Source organism: Pseudophryne corroboree, chromosome 3, assembly GCF_028390025.1.
Source record: "Pseudophryne corroboree isolate aPseCor3 chromosome 3, aPseCor3.hap2, whole genome shotgun sequence".
Classification (NCBI taxonomy): Eukaryota; Metazoa; Chordata; class Amphibia; order Anura; family Myobatrachidae; genus Pseudophryne; species Pseudophryne corroboree.
In genome coordinates, this window is record NC_086446.1 from 701,204,603 (window position 1) to 701,222,968 (window position 18,366).

The 18,366-nt window shown below is 46.9% G+C and overlaps 1 protein-coding gene across 5 annotated transcripts in view; it reads left to right on the forward strand.

Annotated features, from left to right (window-relative positions):
- LOC135056638 (cytochrome P450 26C1-like) overlaps positions 1 to 14,142 on the forward strand; it is a 40,385-nt gene extending 26,243 nt beyond the window's left edge. For all 5 annotated transcript variants that reach the window (XM_063962062.1, XM_063962061.1, XM_063962060.1 and 2 more), the window contains one exon: positions 10,291 to 14,142. In XM_063962062.1, the coding sequence (XP_063818132.1) occupies positions 10,291 to 10,659 (369 nt within the window). In that variant the 3' untranslated portion in view covers positions 10,660 to 14,142. The remainder of the gene's footprint in view (positions 1 to 10,290) is intronic.
- The last annotated feature ends 4,224 nt before the right edge of the window (positions 14,143 to 18,366 follow it).

The window sequence follows — 18,366 nt, forward strand, 5'->3', positions numbered from 1 at the left end:
CCCTATCAGGTACTTAGTCTGCTACCAGGCTAAGCTTGGCATTAGTGATAAGGGCACGGTGGGGGCTGGCTCCAAACAACTCTGTGTCTTTGTGGGTTAATTGTGCTTAACCTTTCCTGTGTGTGCGTGCTGTCACATTACATTATGTCAGGCACAGAGTGTGTGTCTTGTACAGCAGAGTGTTTCTCTTCACCAGGGGGCTCACTACTGCATACCCAGGGTTCACAGTCTAGCGGGGCTGGACCGGAATAGGTTAATTCTCTTAAGGGAATGATCTCAACTCTTTCTACAAAATTGTCCCACATTGAGAAAGAGACACAATACTTAAAACAGACTGTGGATGAGTTTATGAACAGAGACTCAGTACCCAAGACAGCGTCTCAGTCCCCTCCCATTTGTCCGCAAAAGTGATCTCTGGCCCATATCCTGCAGTCTGACTCTGACGCTGACAGGTCAGACATGGAGGAGGGAGAGGTGGACTCAGAGGCGGGATGCAGCTCTGTCACAGGGAATAGAGGCTCTTATAGAGGCTATCAGAGATGTTCTGCATGTTCCTGATAAGGCGTCAGAGGAGTGTGAGGAATCTCACTTTAATGTAAAAAAAAAAAAAGTCCTCAGTCATTTGCGTCAATGGAATTGAATACCCTGTTTGAAGAACCATGGGTTAATCCTGATAAGAAGTTTCAGATCCCTAAAAGGTTGCCCTCACCTTTTCCTTTTCCTATGGAGGATAGGAAAAAATGGGAAAATCCAGCGATAGTGGACGCATCAGTCCTGTCACGTAAAATTGTATTGCCTGTTCCTGGTGCAGCCTCCCTGAAAGATACGGCTGATTGAAAAAATTGAGACTACACTCAAATCATTGTACACAGCTGCTGGGGTGCCCAAAGACCCACTATTGCATGTGTGAGGATCACTAAAGCCATTGCTAAATGGTCAGGTAACCTAATTGAGGGGTTAGATTCCTTATCTAGGGGGGTTGTTGTCTTACTCTTGCAGCATATACAGGACTCTGCAAACTTTATGGTGGAAGCCATAAAGGAAATAGGCATGCTTAACGCACGCACCACCGCTATGGCAGTGTCGGCACGCAGGGGCTTGTGGCTACGCCAGTGGACTGCTGGCGCGGATTCCAGGATAGGCGTAGAAGGCCTACCATTCACAGGAGAGGCCTTGTTCGGAGATGAATTAGACAAATGGATCTCCACAGCTACTGCGGGTAAGTCTACGTATCTTCCTTCCGCAGCCCCCCCCCCCCACCCCCAACCAAGAAGACTTATTCAGCTTCTAAGTTACAGTCCTTTTCGGACGGCCAAGTTCAAGGGCAAATCCAGAGGTGCTTCTACATCCTCCAGCGGCGCAAGGGGTAAACCACGCAAACCAACAACAGCAGGTGCTCAGGAACAGAGCTCTGCTTCCTCAAAGACTTCAGCATGACGGTGGATCGCAATGCCTGGAAGGCTGTCAGGTAGGAGCACGCCTACAATTCGTCAGTCAGATCTGATCAAATTCGTGCCAGGATCCCTGGGTCATAAATCTTATTTCCCAGGGCTACAGACTGGAGTTCCAAGAGCTCCCACCTCACAGATTCTTCAAATCAGGCTTGCCAGTTTCACAAGAGGCAAGTGTTACTTTACAACATGCCATCCAAAAACTGGTACAGACTCACGTCATTGTTCCAGTTCCACCTCATCAGTTAAACAAGGGGTACTATTCCAACTTGTTTGTAGTACCGAAACTGGACGGTTCAGTAAGACCAATTTTGAACCTCAAGTCGTTGAACCCATACTTATGAGTGTTCAAATTCAAGATGGAGTCTCTGAGAGCGGTGATCTCCGGTCTGGAGGAGGGGGAATTCTTAGTATCTCTGGATATCAAGGATGCGTACCTTCACATTCTGATTTGGCTGTCTCATCAGGCTTACCTACAATTTGCACTTCAGGACTGTCACTACCAGTTCCAGGCCCTGCCATTTGGTCTCTCCATGGCACCAAGGTGATGGCAGAGATGATGTTTCTACTCTGCAAACAGGGAGTGAACATAATTCCGTACCTGGACGATCTCCTGATAAAAGCACCATCCAGGGAAAGGTTGCTGGACAGCATTGCTCTCTCAACCAAACTTCACCAGAATCATGGGTGGATTCTGAACCTTCCGAAATCTCACCTAGAGCCAACACGGAGGCTCCCATTCCTGGGAATGATACTGGATACGGAGTCGCAGAAGGTGTTCCTTCCGTTGGAAAAGGCATTAGTGATCCAGTCGATGGTTCGGGATGTCCTGAAGCCAACCCGGATATTGGTACATCTATGCATTCGCCTTCCGGGGAAAATGGTGGCCTCTTACGAAGCTCTTCAATATGGAAGGTTTCACGCAAGACCCTTCCAGCTCGATCTGTTGGACAAATGGTCAGTATCGCATCTTCACATGCACCAGATGATCCGTCTGTCACCAAAAGCCAGGATCTACCTTCTGTGGTGGCTACAAACTTTTCACCTCATCGAGGGTCGGAGGTTCGGAATTCAAAATTGGATTCTGTTAACCACAGACGCAAGCCTCAGAGGTTGGGGAGCAGTCACAAAGAAGATGGTCCAGTCAGGAAGTTGTCCTTCCAATCAACATTCTGGAACTCAGGGCCATATACAACGCCCTTCTGCAGGCCTCACATCTTCTTCAAGATCAGGCCATTCAGGTCCAGTCGAACAATGTGACGGCAGTAACGTACATAAACCGTCAGGGTGGAACGAAAAGCAAAGCAGCAATGTCAGAGGTGTCAAGAATTCTCCTCTGGGCAGAGAGAAACGCTGTGGTGTTGTCAGCGGTCTTCATTCCAGGAGTAGACAACTGGGAAGCAGACTTCCTCAGCAGACACAACTTGCACCCGGGGGAGTGGGGCTTTCACCCGGAGGTGTTCAGGTGCTTGACAAGTTGATGGGGATATCCACAGATCAACATGATGGCCTCCCGTCTCAACAAGAAGCTCAAGCGGTACTATTCCAGGTCGAGAGACCCACAGGCGGTGGTGGTAGACGCCCTGACGACTCCATGGGTCTATCAGAGGGTGTACGTGTTTCCTCCACTTCCTCTGATCCCAAGAATTCTAAAGAGAATAAAAAGGGAAAAGGTTCAAGCAATTCTAATTGCTCCGGACTGGCCAAGGAGGGCCTGGTACGCGGACCTTCTGGAGATCCTCGAAGATCCGTGGCCTCTTCCTCTTCGCGAGGATCTTCTGCAACAGGGCCCGTTCGTCTATCAGGACTTACCACGGCTACATTTGCCGGCATGGAAGTTGAACGGCTGATTCTAGCCAGGAGAGGGATCCCTAACAAGGTTATCCCGACTATGATCCAAGCCAGGAAAGGGGTACCGTATAAGTATTACCATTGTATTAGGAAGAAATACGTCTCTTGGTGTGAGAGCAGAAAATATTCTGCGGTGGAATTCTATCTGGGACATTTCCTGCTTTTTCTACAAGCAGGAGTGGATGTGGGCCTATGTCTGGTCTCCTTAAAAGTCCAGATTTCGGCCTTGTCCATTGTCTTTCAGAATCAATTGGCTTCTCTCCCTGAGGTCCAGACGTTCTTAAAAGGTGTTCTGCACATGCACCCTCCCTTTGTGCCTCCCACGGCTCTTTGGAGGAAATGCAGCACCACATCGAGATCCCAATCGGACTGGTTTGAGCCGTTACAGGAGGTGTACGTAAAATATCTTATGTGGAAGACCGTCACACTGTTGGCCTTGGCTTCAGCAAGACGTGTTTCGGAGCTGGGGGCTTTGTCTCACAAAAGTCTTCATTTAATTTTCCATGAAGACAGAGCTGAACTCAGAACTCGTCAGTCATTTCTTCCTAAGGTGGCGTCTGCATTTCACATCAACCAACCTATTGTGGTTCCATTGTCACCGACGGGTGTAGTATGGTATGCCGGTGGCCGGGCTCCCGGCGACCAGCATACCGGCGCCGGAAGCCCGACTGCCGGCATACCGACAGCGTGGTGAGCGCAAATGAGCCCCTTGCGGGCTCGCTGCGCTTGCCACACTGCGGGCACGGTGCACGCTATTTATTCTCCCTCCAGGGGGGTCGTGGGCCCCCACGAGGGAGAAAAAGTGTCGGTATGCCGGCTGTCGGGATTCCGGCACCGGTATACTGTGCGCCAGGATCCCGACAGCCGGCAACCTGAAGACCACCCGTCACTGACACCTCTGCTACTCCAGAATCTTTGGATGTTGTGTGGGCTTTGAAGGTGTATGTGAAAAGAACAGCGTGTCACAGAAAGACTCGCTGTTTGTACTTTATGATGTCACAGAAAGACTCGCTGTTTGTTCTTTATGATCCCAATAAGATTGGGTGTCCTGCTTCAAAGCAGACTATTGCACGCTGGATCAAACTTACTATCAGCATGCTTATTCCACGGCAAGTTTGCCATGTCCAAAATCTGTACAGGCCCACTCTACTAGTTCGTTGGGTTCTTCTTGGGCGGCAGCCCGGGGTGTCTCGGCTTTACAGCTCTGCTGAGCAGCTACTTGGTCAGGTTAGAACACGTTTACTAAGTTCTACAAGTTCGATACTTTGGCCTCTGAGGACCTTCAGTTTGGTCAATCAGTTCTGCAGGAACCTCAGCACTTTCTGACCCGGTTTGGGAGCTTTGGTACATCCCCATGGTACTAATGTGGACCCCAGAAACCTCTAGGATGTAAGAGAAAATTGGATTTTAATTACCTACCGGTAAATCCTTTTCTCATAGTCCGTTGAGTATACTGGGCGCCCACCCAGTGCTTCGTTCTTCCTACACTGTTACTTGGTTAAGTAATGTTGGTTCAGCCGTTGCTGTTCCTGTGTCAAGTTTGGTTAGCTTGGCTTTCCTCTTGTTGTGTGTGCTGGTTCAGAATCTTACCACTATCCTGATCTAGCCTTCTCTCGAAGTATGTCCGTATCCTCAGGCACAGTTTCCTAGACTGAGTCTGGTAGGAGGGGCATAGAGGGAGGAGCCAGCCCACACTATCAAATTCTTAAAGTGCCTATGGCTCCTAGTGGACTCGTCTATACCGCATGATACTAAATGGACCCCAGTATCCTCTACGGACTACTAGAAAAGGATTACCGGTAGGTAATTAAAATCCTATTTTTTCAAACTCAGCCTGTTACATGGTAGTTAGGAGCTGATTGGCTGGGACTCAGGGCCGGTTCCGGGGCTTCTTGCGTCCCGGGCGGCATTAGGGGGCGTGGCTTCATATAGAGGGCGGGGTCAGTTATGCCCCCTGTACTGTAGTAGGATGTGCGGTGCACGATGACGTCATCGCGCACCGCACAGCAAAGGTCCTCTCCACGAAGGAAAACTAGACACTAAGCGTCTAGTTCCCTTCGTGGAGAGGACCTTTGCTGTGCGGTGCGCGATGACGTCAACGCGCACCGCACATTATTACAGTTAAGGTCCTCTCTAGGAAGGAAAACTAGACGAGTAGCGTCTAGTTTCCCTTCACAGCAGACAGCGGGACAGCGGCTGCGGGGGGCACCACAGCAGCAGCGGATCTTGCCATGGTGCAGCGCCCTCCGGAGGGCGCCGGCGCTCTCCGGATGGCGGCGCCCCGGGCAAAAGTCCTGCTTGCCCGTGGCAAGATCCGCTACTGCTGGGACTTTATCTCCATGCACTTTATCACTTCACCAGGCTTAATAAATCTGCCCTTGAGTACTAAGCCTTGGAGAGATAGGAAGTGGACAGAGATAAATGGGGAAATGTACTAAACAGTGATAATTGTGGAGAAATGAGCGAGTGTAGAAGTTGCCTATGGCAACCAATCAGCTGCTCTGTATAAATTGAAAGTATGCAAATGATAAATGTTACTTCAATGCTGATTGGTTGCCACGGCAACTTCTCCACTGGCTCACTTCTCTACTCTTTTACTGCTTAGTACATACCCCCTAAAGTACCAGCCAATCAGCTCTTAATTGCCATGTTACAGGCTGTGTTTGAAAAATGATAGTTAGGAGCTGGTCGTTGGTACTTTATGAGTATGAGCAAGTACCCTATGATTTATTTATTTATTACCAGTTATTTAAATAGCGCACACATATTCTGCAGCGCTTTGCGGAGAATATTTTTCCATTCACATCAGTCCATGTCCCAGTGGAGTTTACAATCTATAGGGCCTAAATCGCAGCAGCAAATTTGTTAGCTAATGGGCAAAACCATGTGCACTGCGGGGGGGGCAGATGTAAGATGTGCAGAGAGAGTTAGATTTGGGTGGGGTGTGTTCAAACTGAAATCTAAATTGCAGTGTAATAATAAAGCAGCCGGTATTTACCCTGCACAGAAACAAAATAACCCACCCAAATCTAACTTTCTCTGCAAATGTTATATCTGCCCCACCTGCAGTGCACATGGTTTTGCCCAACTGCTAACAAATTTGCTGCTAGAATTGTTGTCCTACGATCACACAGTCGCCGCCCAAGGGGAGTGTATATTCGCCATGCAAGTGTGCGATCGCATGTGTATGCCGAGCTGCAGAGCCAGCCCTAACCAATATGATGCCCTAGGCAAGATTTTGGCTGGTGCTCCCTAGCACAGAGACTAGTTCCGCCTCTAACCATCTACCCCCTTCCCAGCACCATCACCCCTCCCCCATAGCAGTCCTCATTTTGGTGCTCCTACCCCCTATACCTTATTTTAAATAGGAACAGTGTGCACATTCGGTGTGCCGCCAAAAACGGTGCATGTTCTTGCTGGGAAGGGGCATGGCCACACAATAATACCGCCAGTTGAAATTACGCTGCACAGTACTGCAACTTTATTCACATTATATCATGCAATATTGTCTCTTATTCACGTGACATCACACAATAGTACCACGTTACTCCTCACAGTAGTGCCCCTTATTCACATTACACCACACCATATTGCTCTTTATTCACATTAGACCACACAGTAGTGCTCTTTCTATTCGTTTCGCCACCAAGTACTGTAGTACACCTTATACACATAATGACACACATTAGTAATGCATTTCATATGCAGATAGAGCCGCAGTCACACACAGAATATAGGCATGCTGCATATCATTTTAATCAGCAGAAGCAGCTTGTGGCCCTAGACATTTGCCTAGTTTGCCTATGCCTAGAGCTCTGCCGAGGTGCTAAAAACCCTCCGTCAGCGGACAGCTGCAAATCCGTTCACACCTCACTCACCACTGAATGGTTTTTACCACTGTGTGCAGTCTGTGCGCAGCCCAGGTCTTACTCCTACAGTGTGATGAGAACAGGCTGATCGGGGCCTGAGCTGACGTCACACACCCTCCCTGAAACACTTGGGCACGCCTGCATTTTTCCTGACACTCCCAGAAAATGGTCAGTTCCCACCCACAAACGGCCTGAACCATGCGAATGGGTGTGCGATTAGAATGTCACACCAGCCGGCGATGCATGTTTGGCGACGCACGTGCGCATTGCGATACATATGCATGCACAGTTAATCGCTGATTGCCCACTGTGCAAAAACGCACAGCAGCGATCAGGTCTGAATCACCCCCTATATTCCCTACCACATGTACACACACACACATTCACACTAGCGTTCATTTTGTTGGGAGCCAATTAACCTACCAGTATATTTTGGATTGTGGGAGGAAACCGGAGCACCCGGAGGAAACCCACGCAAGTACGGAGAGAATATACAAACTCCACACAGTTAGGGCCATGGTGGGAATTGTACCTATGACCTCAGTGCTGTGAGGCAGTAATGCTAACCATTACACCATCCGTACTGCCCTATGATGCATCTCAATGTGGCTGAATGTGAGTACGAGCTGATTCTATATGAAGTGTCAGTACACGTGTGACAGTATGTGAGTAAAAGCTGGTGTACTATAATTCCTCTTAGATTGGCTGGATGGGATTATGACCAGGTACCCTATGAGGCATCTCAGTGTGTTTGGATGTGAGTATGAGCTGGCACTCTATGAAACCTGGCTCAGTGTGACAGGATGTGAGTATGAGCTGGTACTTTATGAAACCTGACTCAGTGTGACAGGATATGAGTATGAGGTGGTACTGTTTGAGACCGGGCTTAGTGTGACAGGATGTGAGTATGTGCTAGTACTTTATGAGACATCTCAGTGTGACAGGATGTGAGTATGTGCTAGTACTTTATGAGACATCTCAGTGTGACAGGATGTGAGTATGAGCTGGTACTCTATGAAACCTGACTCAGTGTTACAGGATATGAGTATGAGCTGGTACTCTTTGAGACCTGGTTTAGTGTGACAGGATGTGAGTATGAGCTGGTACTTTATAAAACCTGACCCAGTGTGACAGGATGTGAGTATGAGCTGGTACTCTATGAAACCTGACTCAATGTGACAGGATGTGAGTATGAGCTGGTACTTTATGAAACCTGACTCAGTGTGACAGAATGTGAGTATGAGCTGGTACTCTATGAAACCTGACCCAGTGTGACAGGATGTGAGTATGAGCTGGTACTTTATGAAACCTGACCCAGTGTGACACGACGTGAGTATGTGCTAGTACTCTATGAAACCTGACTCAGTGTGACAGGATGTGAGTATGAGCTGCTACGTTATGAAACCTGACTCAGTGTGATAGGATAGGAGTATGAGGTGGTTCTCTTTGAGACCTGGCTTAGTGTGGCAGGTGGTAATCTATGAGACATCTAAAGGGGGGTACACACGGAGAGATCCGTGCTTAAAATCTAAGCAATCTTGCTAGATTGCTTAGATTTTAAGCACAGATCTGCCGTGTGTATGCCCTCCAGCGATAGCGATGCGCGGCCCCGCGCATCGCTATCGCCGATGCTAGATTGAGCTGCATGCAGGCTCAATCTAGCGAGTCGCTCACTTCACCGTTGTGTGAAGTGAGCGCCCCCCCGTCGGCTTTCCCCCTCGCTCAGCACATCGCGCTGTGCTGAGCGGGGAGAGAGATGTGTGCTGAGCGGTCTGTGTTAAGATCGCTCAGCACACATCTCTCCCGTGAGTACCCCCCTTTAGTGAAAGCTTTGAAGCAAATTGTATCCAGCAATCTATAAACATGTCCTAATGTTGTTGGATGTGAGTATAAGCTGATTCCTAATGAGACCATATAGCATACATGTGAGTATGAGTTGATACCGTGTGCGACATCTCAGTATGGCTTAATGTGAGTATGAGCTGGTACTTCATGACACATGGTAATGTGGCTGATGTGAGTATGACCTGCTAATCTTTAAAAATGTGTTAATATGGTTACATGTGATTATAAGATGGTACTAAATAAACATTTCCTATAGTGGCTGGATTTCTGGGCTTGTTCTGTACAAATATCTAAATGTTGCTGGACATGAGTATGACTGTAGGTTGGATGTGAGTGTGAGCTGGTAATCAATTAACATAAGCAGGTATGCTATGAGGCATCTCAGTGTTGTTGGACTTAAGTATGAGCTGGTATTTCATGACACATATCTTAATATGGCCGGATGTGAGTATGAGCGAGCACTCAAACACATCTTAATGTGGCTGGACGTGAGTATGAGCTGATACTGAATAAACATGTCTTAATGTGGCTGGATGTGAGTATGGCACTCAATAGAACATGTCTCAATGTAGTTACATGTAAGTATGAGCTGGAACTCTAAACATATCTTGGTGAAAGATACATTTGAGTATGAGTGGGTGTTTAGTAGAGCATTAGAGCATGAACTTGAATGCATATCTTAATGTAACTTATCTCAATGTACCTGTCAGTGCTATAATGCAGTAAATGTTGCTACCCAGCTCTGTTCCTCCTCTTATGCCTTGCCCCTTGCCCCCACTAATACTGTGTGAGCGCATGATCTATGTGGACCTGTCACTAGCATTTGTATTATTAAATTATAAGGAGTGAATACAATGTAACACAATCAAAAGGAAGAATCCATCAGCAATTAAAGGGACCTCAAGGCTTGGAATTCTTAAGCCAAATTCAAGGAATGTGTTTTGTACAAGAGTGTTCCTTAGTCGCCCCCTATTGGTTGAAAAGAAAATGTATTTTACATTTAAGTAGAGAAATTCTGAAGGTAAAGTTTTGGTAACAGTGATTCAGTATTACTAAGAAATTATACACTGCAACTCTTACATTGAAAAATTATAGTAGGACGATTGAATAATGGACATGTTATTTTAATTATTCAATTATTTAGACGTATAATATTTTATTTTCTGCTTTTAATTTGAACATAGCTATCCTTTTTTAATTTGGTGGGTTTAAAAAAAAAAAAGAAAAAGGTTTTTGATATCGAGCATTCATTTCTTATATTTTCTTAATTACAGGGTTACCAGATCCCCAAAGGCTGGAGCGTTATGTACAGCATCAGGGACACCCATGAAACCGCAGCCATTTACCAGAATTCCGAATCCTTCGACCCAGATCGGTTCAGTGTGGAAAGAGATGAAGGGAAAGCTAGCAGATTCAATTATATTCCATTCGGAGGTGGGGTCCGAAGCTGTATTGGCAAAGAATTGGCACAAGTCATACTCAAGATTCTTACCATAGAGCTTGTTAGTACTGCCAAGTGGGAGCTGGCCACCCCAAGTTTCCCCAAAATGCAGACTGTCCCCATTGTGCACCCCGTAGATGGACTCCAGCTCTTCTTCCGATTTTTTAATTCTAATGACAGTGACACAGGGTCAAAGAAATGATGATTTCTATATCCTTGCTGAAGAATCCTCACCGCTTCTAACACTTATTTTTTTATTTAATTCAGGATTCCCGAAAGGGTGTCTGTACTATCTGTAATGTAGGTAAAAAGAGATTATATTATTTATAATGTAATATTTATATGTCAATTAGTTATTTAAAAAAAAAAAAAAGATGTGGGTGATAAATTATAAAAGACAAAAATATTGAGATTTTAATGATGTGCATTTTGTTTTGGAGGCAGTTCCATAATATACACTAATTATATTAGACAGTATTAATCTTTGTAATGACAATTCTGAAATCTGTAATATCTGCCTTAAACAAATTCATTTCTAATGTCAACCTTTGCAGTCGTTCAGTTAAAATCTGGCAGGGAGAGTGTGACAGTAGTGACAGTTGGGTGCTATGTACTAAAAGGTATCCGGATGATAGATCGACAATGTATTGGTCAACAGCTAATATGTCGCTACATATGGTCGACATGCATTAGGCTGACATTTACAAAAGGTCAACAGGTTCAAAAGGTCAACATGACAATGACTGACACACAAATGGTCGACACATAACCTATGGTGAGTGAAGCGAGCCACCTTGCCCGAACAATGGCGAGCGTCTACGTTTGTACTGATGGTTTTTACATTAAATATACAAGATTTGGACGAGAAAATGTGTTGACCATTTTTGCGTTGACCGTTGTCATGTTGTCATTTTCATTTTGACCCCATCAACCTTATGTATCTGTCGACTTTAACCTTTGTTGACCTTTCATATGTTGAGTTTTTGTACCTGGTGACCAAATCCATGTCGACCATTTGGTGCCAACCTTTTGACTGTCGACCATATCACTGTCGATCTGTTATACCACACCCGCACTAAGAAGAGGTATCTTGTCAGTACACAAGCTAATGGTAACAGCACACTGACTATGTGCCAGCTGCAGTATTCACAGAGATAATCCTGAGTGATTGTTGTACAGCAATTTCCTCCTGCTTCCAGTCGCTGATGAACACTGATAGGCAATTCAAAAACAAAACAGGGGCCTCATTCAGAGATAAACACCAACCTGATTTTTCTGCAGTTGAGCGATTATTGGCTTACTGTGCGTGCGTCTAAAGGTGCCCATACACCTAAAGATTTATCTTCCAATCCGGCTGGTTGGAAAGAAAATCTGGTAATATATGGGAGCTAATGACAGTTGACCATTTGAAATGGTCGTCATTTGCTCCCATCCATGGCCCTCATTCCGAGTTGTTCGCTCGCAAGCTGCTTTTAGCAGCTTTGCACACGCTAAGCCGCCGCCTACTGGGAGTGAATCTTAGCTTATCAAAATTGCGAACGAAAGATTCGCAATATTGCGAAAAGACCTCTCTGCAGTTTCTGAGTAGCTCGAGACTTACTCTGCCTGTGCGATCAGTTCAGTGCTTGTCGTTCCTGGTTTGACGTCACAAACACACCCAGCGTTCGCCCAGACACTCCTCCGCTTCTCCAGCCACTCCCGAGTTTTTCCCAGAAACGGTAGCGTTTTTTCAAACACTCCCATAAAACGGCCTGTTTCCGCCTAGAAACACCCACTTCCTGTCAATCACATTACGATCACCAGAACGAAGAAAAAAACCTCGTAATGCCGTGAGTAAAATACCTAACTGCATAGCAAATTTATTTGGCGCAGTCGCAGTGTGAACATTGCGCATGCGCAGTTAGCGGAAAATCGCTTCGATGCGAAGAAAATTACCGAGCGAACAACTCGGAATGACCACCCATGTCATTTGCGCCCATCCATTATCAGATTTTCGTTCCAACCAGCCAAATTGGAAGAAAAATCTTTAGGTGTATGGGCACCTTAAGTAACGTGCGGCTGCAGCATTTGCATATTTTTGCAGTCACTGCGTACATATTGGCAGCTGCGGCACATTACTGTACATCGCTGAATCAGGCCCAGAAATCTGTAATAAATTGCTGTGAACACACTCAGTGCACCAGGTAACAGTCACATACCACAGCTGTACTTTATCGCAGAACATTAAAAGCTGGGGAAAGTCGTTCTTGATGGCAAATAGAGGAGAGGAAAATCCCCATTGTGAAATCCTCTAATTAAACACATTATATATTCATGGGAAGATATCTGCAGAGATTTTACAGGCTGAATTTTAAAACCAATATGTCTGCAGAAAAATCTCCAGTGTGACGCTGACCCAAAGCGTGATCCAAAACCACCTGGGCTGGATGATATCCCACATATGCATGCGTAACACAGTGTACATTGGATGTGCTGGCAGAGTGGGGACAGGGTGTGTTAGGATGTACAGTAACAGAGCTGTTCATGGGAATAAATATATTTAATGGATATACGGAATGCAATGATCCCACAAGCTTCCCTGGTGGCAACACATGGAAACAATATCTATACAATAAAAAGACACTCGTACTAAAATTTTATACTGGAATGTTATGCGCGAATTTGCATGGGCATCTGGAATGATATGCAATGGCACAGCATATAGAGTGCCACTTGGCATTGGGTGACTTGCATGCCACCACAATAGGTAGAAAATGTATACGTGTTGGCATGTTCTCCGAACCCCGGGCACAAGATGTATATCTTCTGCAAAAACCTACACATCACACTGCCCTGTGGGAAGGAGCTAGAACCAGTGCAGGTGCCATGTACAGTATTACCTATCATTTCATCAGTAGGTCTGTTCTAGAGGGGAGATTCCGGGCACTTGTAATCACCGCTTTGCATTTGCCTGCCATGTTTTCCAGATTCATCATAAATGCAACAAGTTCTACTTGTTTCCTTTTTTGCTTTACTAAATAGGGATTGATCTATTAATGTCTGCAGTTTGTCCACATCTGCTAGTGGGTCACACACGCTGCCAGGGAGGGATCTGGTAATACAGACAATTATGTAGATACTTCGCTAAACATAGATTTCTCCTGCTACAACCTTAGATTAGATACTATAAAGATGCCTTAGTCATGCAGAACTGTACCTGCATGTTTTTATCTTCATACATAGGCCCCATAGTGCCTTGTTCACTGTGTACAGAGCCGTTTTCCCGTTGTGCTACTCATGGACAGAGCAGTAGAGAGATGTGTAACGGAACCTGGCCCGGAATCAGTGTAGTGCAATCTGTCAGCTCCAGTCTGAAGCTGTCAGTCATTATGCTTGTTCCCGTGTCATCTTTGCCAACATGTGTCACGTCTGCTGCTGAGTGAGCTGGAAACAGAATGCTCATGAGAGTATAGCACATTAGGAGGCTTGGTGACCCGGTGGACACAGGGTTGGCAAATGCATTGTGGGGAGATGTCAGAAAGCCCAATGGGAAGGTTCTCACAGGCTGTTTGCTCTTAATACATATGGGCAGTTGTCTAAGAAAATTCTCTAATAACATATTTTAGTTGTCGGATTGTCTATTTTTTTAAGTCTATGCAAAATGATGAACAGCTATAACAGATAAAAGAGATTTATATAAAATGGTGCTGTAGTATATATTGCTGCAGAGAGATTTATTTATTTCTAGGTTATCAGCTAGGAGATGTGAAACAGACTTTGACTAAAATATGGTAGCATGTAGTAAGCACTGAACAAATGAATTCTGTGAGTATATAGCGTTGTTCTGACATTCCTAACTGTATGAAAGATATTAGATAAATGTTCTGCTACTTTTTCAGCCTTGTGAAATATTCCTGAAAGACTCCACACCGGAGTGTGCACTGCAAAGCTCCTTAAGTAGGACACAGCATTTAATTGTTAAAAGATCAAACCCTTTTATTTCTACCATTTCTCTGACGTCCTAGTGGATGCTGGGAACTCCGTAAGGACCATGGGGAATAGCGGCTCCGCAGGAGACTGGGCACAACTAAAGAAAGCTTTAGGTCACCTGGTGTGCACTGGCTCCTCCCACTATGACCCTCCTCCAAGCCTCAGTTAGATTTTGTGCCCGGCCGAGGTTGGATGCACACTAGGGGCTCTCCTGAGCCCTTAGAAAGAAAGTATAGATTTAGGTTTTTTATTTTCAGTGAGACCTGCTGGCAACAGGCTCACTGCAGCGAGGGACTAAGGGGAGAAGAAGCGAACTCGCCTGCTTGCAGCCGGATTGGGCTTCTTAGGCTACTGGACACCATTAGCTCCAGAGGGATCGACCGCAGGCCCAGTCCTTGGTGTTCGGTCCCGGAGCCGCGCCGCCGTCCCCCTTACAGAGCCAGAAGCAAGAAGAGGTCCGGAAAATCGGCGGCAGAAGACATCAGTCTTCACCAAGGAAGCGCACAGCACTGCAGTTGTGCGCCATTGCTCCTCATGTACACCTCACACTCCGGTCACTGAGGGTGCAGGGCGCTGGGGGGGGGGGCGCCCTGAGCAGCAATATTAACACCTTGGCTGGCAAAAATACCACAATATATAGCCCCAGAGGCTATATATGTGGTAAATACCCCTGCCAGAATCCAGAAAAAAGCGGGAGAAAAGTCTGCGAAAAAGGGGCGGAGCTATCTCCCTCAGACACACTGGCGCCATTTTCTCTTCACAGTGCAGCTGGAAGAAAGCTCCCCAGGCTCTCCCCTGTAGTTTTCAGGCTCAAAGGGTTAAAAAGAGAGGGGGGGGGGGCCACTAAATTTAGGCGCAATATTATATATATACACAAGCAGCTATTGGGGAAATTTCACTCAGTTATAGTGTTAATCCCCACATTATATAGCGCTCTGGTGTGTGCTGGCATACTCTCAGTCTCCCCAAAGGGCTTTGTGGGGTCCTATCCTCAGTCAGAGCATTCCCTGTGTGTGTGCGGTGTGTCGGTACAGCTGTGTCGACATGTTTAATGAGGAGGCTTATATGGTGACGGAGCAGATGCCGATAAATGTGATGTCGCCCCCTGTGGGGTCGACACCAGAGTGGATGGTTAGGTGAAAGGTATTAACCGACAGTGTCAACTCCTTACATAAAAGGGTGGATGACGTAACAGCTGTGGGACAGCCAGCTTCTCAGTCCGCGCCTGCCCAGGCGTCTCAAAGGCCATCAGGGGCTCAAAAAACGCCCGCTCACTCAGATGGCAGACACAGATGTCGACACGGAGTCTGACTCCAGTGTCGACAAGGTTGAGACATATACACAATCCACTAGGAACATCCGTGACTTAATCCCGGCAATAAAAAATGTGTTACACATTTCTGACATTAACCCAAGTACCACTAAAAAAGGGTTTTATGTTTGGGGAGAAAAAGCAGGCAGTGTTTTGTTCCCCCATCAGATGAGTGAATGAAGTGTGTGAAAGCGTGGGTTCCCCCGTTAAGAAACTGGTAATTTCTAAAAAGTTACTGATGGCGTACCTTTTCCCGCCAGAGGATAAGTTACGCTGGGAGATATCCCCTAGGGTGGATAAGGCGCTCACATGGTTGTCAAAAAAGGTGGCACTGCCGTCTTAGGATACGGCCACTTTAATAGGTACCTGTTGATAAAAAGCAGGAGGCTATCCTGAAGTCTGTATTTACACACTCAGGCAGGGCCGGCGACAGGGGGGGTCAAAGGGGACACCTGTACCGGGCCCCAAGACTAAGAGGGGCCCCAAGGATACGCCACTTAGTGGCCGGCAGTGATGTCAGCCATCTTGCCAAATAGGGCAGCGAGCTGTAGGCAGAGTGACAGGAGCCTCTCACACACAGTGACTGAGCGGCGCGAGTGTGCACCCGCTCTTCCAGGTCCAGCTTAGTTATGGGACATGGCAGCTCCCCTGGCCAGGATTCCGGCACCCTGCACCGGCCTCTTCTGGTGGGATGTGAGGGCTGTATAGTACCCGCTGTGCGGTGTTCGGGTCTAATTACTGGGGAGTGCAGCGCAGGTGAGTCTTTCCCCATATTAACAATGTCTTATAAATAATCTGAGGGGGGCCCCAGAGATATCACTGTACCGGGTCCCAAGATTTCTGTTGCCGGCCCTGCACTCAGGTACTAGACTGAGACCTGCAGATCGTGCTGCTGCAGCGTGGTCGGTGACCCTGTCACACATGAGAACATATTAAAGACGTCGTCTTATATATGAGGGATGCACAGAGGGATATTTTGCCGGCTGGCATCCAAAATGAATGTAATGACCATTCTGTCAGGAGGGTATTAGAGACCTGTCACTGGACAGGTGATGCTGACTTTAAAAGGCGCATAGAGACTCTGCCTTATAAGGGTGAGGAATTATTTGGGGATGGTCTCTGGGACCTCGTATCCATTACCTCAGGTTTCCTCACAGACTAAGAAAGCACTGTATTATCAGGTACAGTCCTTTCGGCTTCAGAAAAGCAAGCGGGTCAAAGGCGCTTCCTTTCTGTACAGAGACATGGGGAGAGGGAAAAAGCTGCACCAGTCAGCCTGTTCCCAGAATCAAAATTCTTCTCTCGCTTCCTCTGAGTCCACAGCATGACGCGGGGGCTCCACAGGTGTAGCCAGGTACGGTGGGGGGCCGTCTCAAAAATTTCAGCGATCAGTGGGCTCGCTCACAGGTGGATCCCTGTTTCATTCAAGTGGTATTTCAGGGGTACAAGCTGGAATTCGAGATGTCTCCCCCCCGCTGTTTCCTCAAATATGCCTTGCCGACAACTCCCTCAGGCAGGGAGGCTGCGCTAGAGGCAATTAATAAGCTGTATTCCCAGCAGGTAATACTCAAGGTGCCCCTACTTCAACAAGGATGGGGTTACTATTCCACACGGTTTGGGGTACCGAAACCGCATGGTTCGGTGTGACCCATTTTATATTTAAAATCCTTGAACACATACAAATTCAAGTTCAAGGTGGAATCGCTCAGGGCGGTTATTGCAAGCCTGGACGAGGGGGATTACATGGGATCCCGGGACATCAAGGATGCTTACCTGCATGTCCCCATTTACCATCCTCGCCAGGAGTACCTCAGATTTGTGGTACAGGATTACCATTACCAAGTCCAGACACTGCCGTTTGGACTGTACACGGCACCGAGGGTCAAAATGATGATACTCCTTCAAAAAAAGGGAGTTTTAATTATCCCGTACTTGGACAATATCCTTATAAGGGCAAGGTCCAAGGAGCAGTTGCTAGTCGGGGTAGCACTATTTTGGAAAGTGCTACAACAGCACGGTTGGATTCTAAACAGTCCAAAGTCACAGCTGGTTCCTACGACACGTCTACTGTTCCTGGGGATGGTTCTGGACACAGAACAGAAATAAGTGTTTCTCCCGGAGGAGAAAGCCAAGGAACTGTCATCTCTAGTCAGAGACCTCCTGAAGCAAAAACAGGTATCGGTGCATCATTGCACGCGAGTCCTGGGAAAAATATGGTAGCTTCCTACGAAGCAATCCCATTCGGCAGGTTCCATGCAAGAGGGCCGCAGGTTCGGCATACAGGACTAGGTCCTAGTGACCATGGATGCCAGCCTTAGAGGCTGGGGGGCAGTCACACAGGGAAAAAACTTCCAGGGACTTTGGTCAAGTCAAGTGACTTCCCTACACATAAATATTCTGGAACTGAGGGCCATTTACAATGCCCTGAGTCAGGCAAGGCCTCTGCTTCAAAACCAGCCGGTACTGATCCAATCAGACAACATCACGGCAGTCGCCCATGTAAACCAACGGGGCGGCACAAGAAGCAGGATGGCGATGGCAGAAGCCACAAGGATTCTCCGATGGGCGAAAAATCATGTGTTAACACTGTCAGCAGTGTTCATTCCCGGAGTGGACGACTGGAAAGCA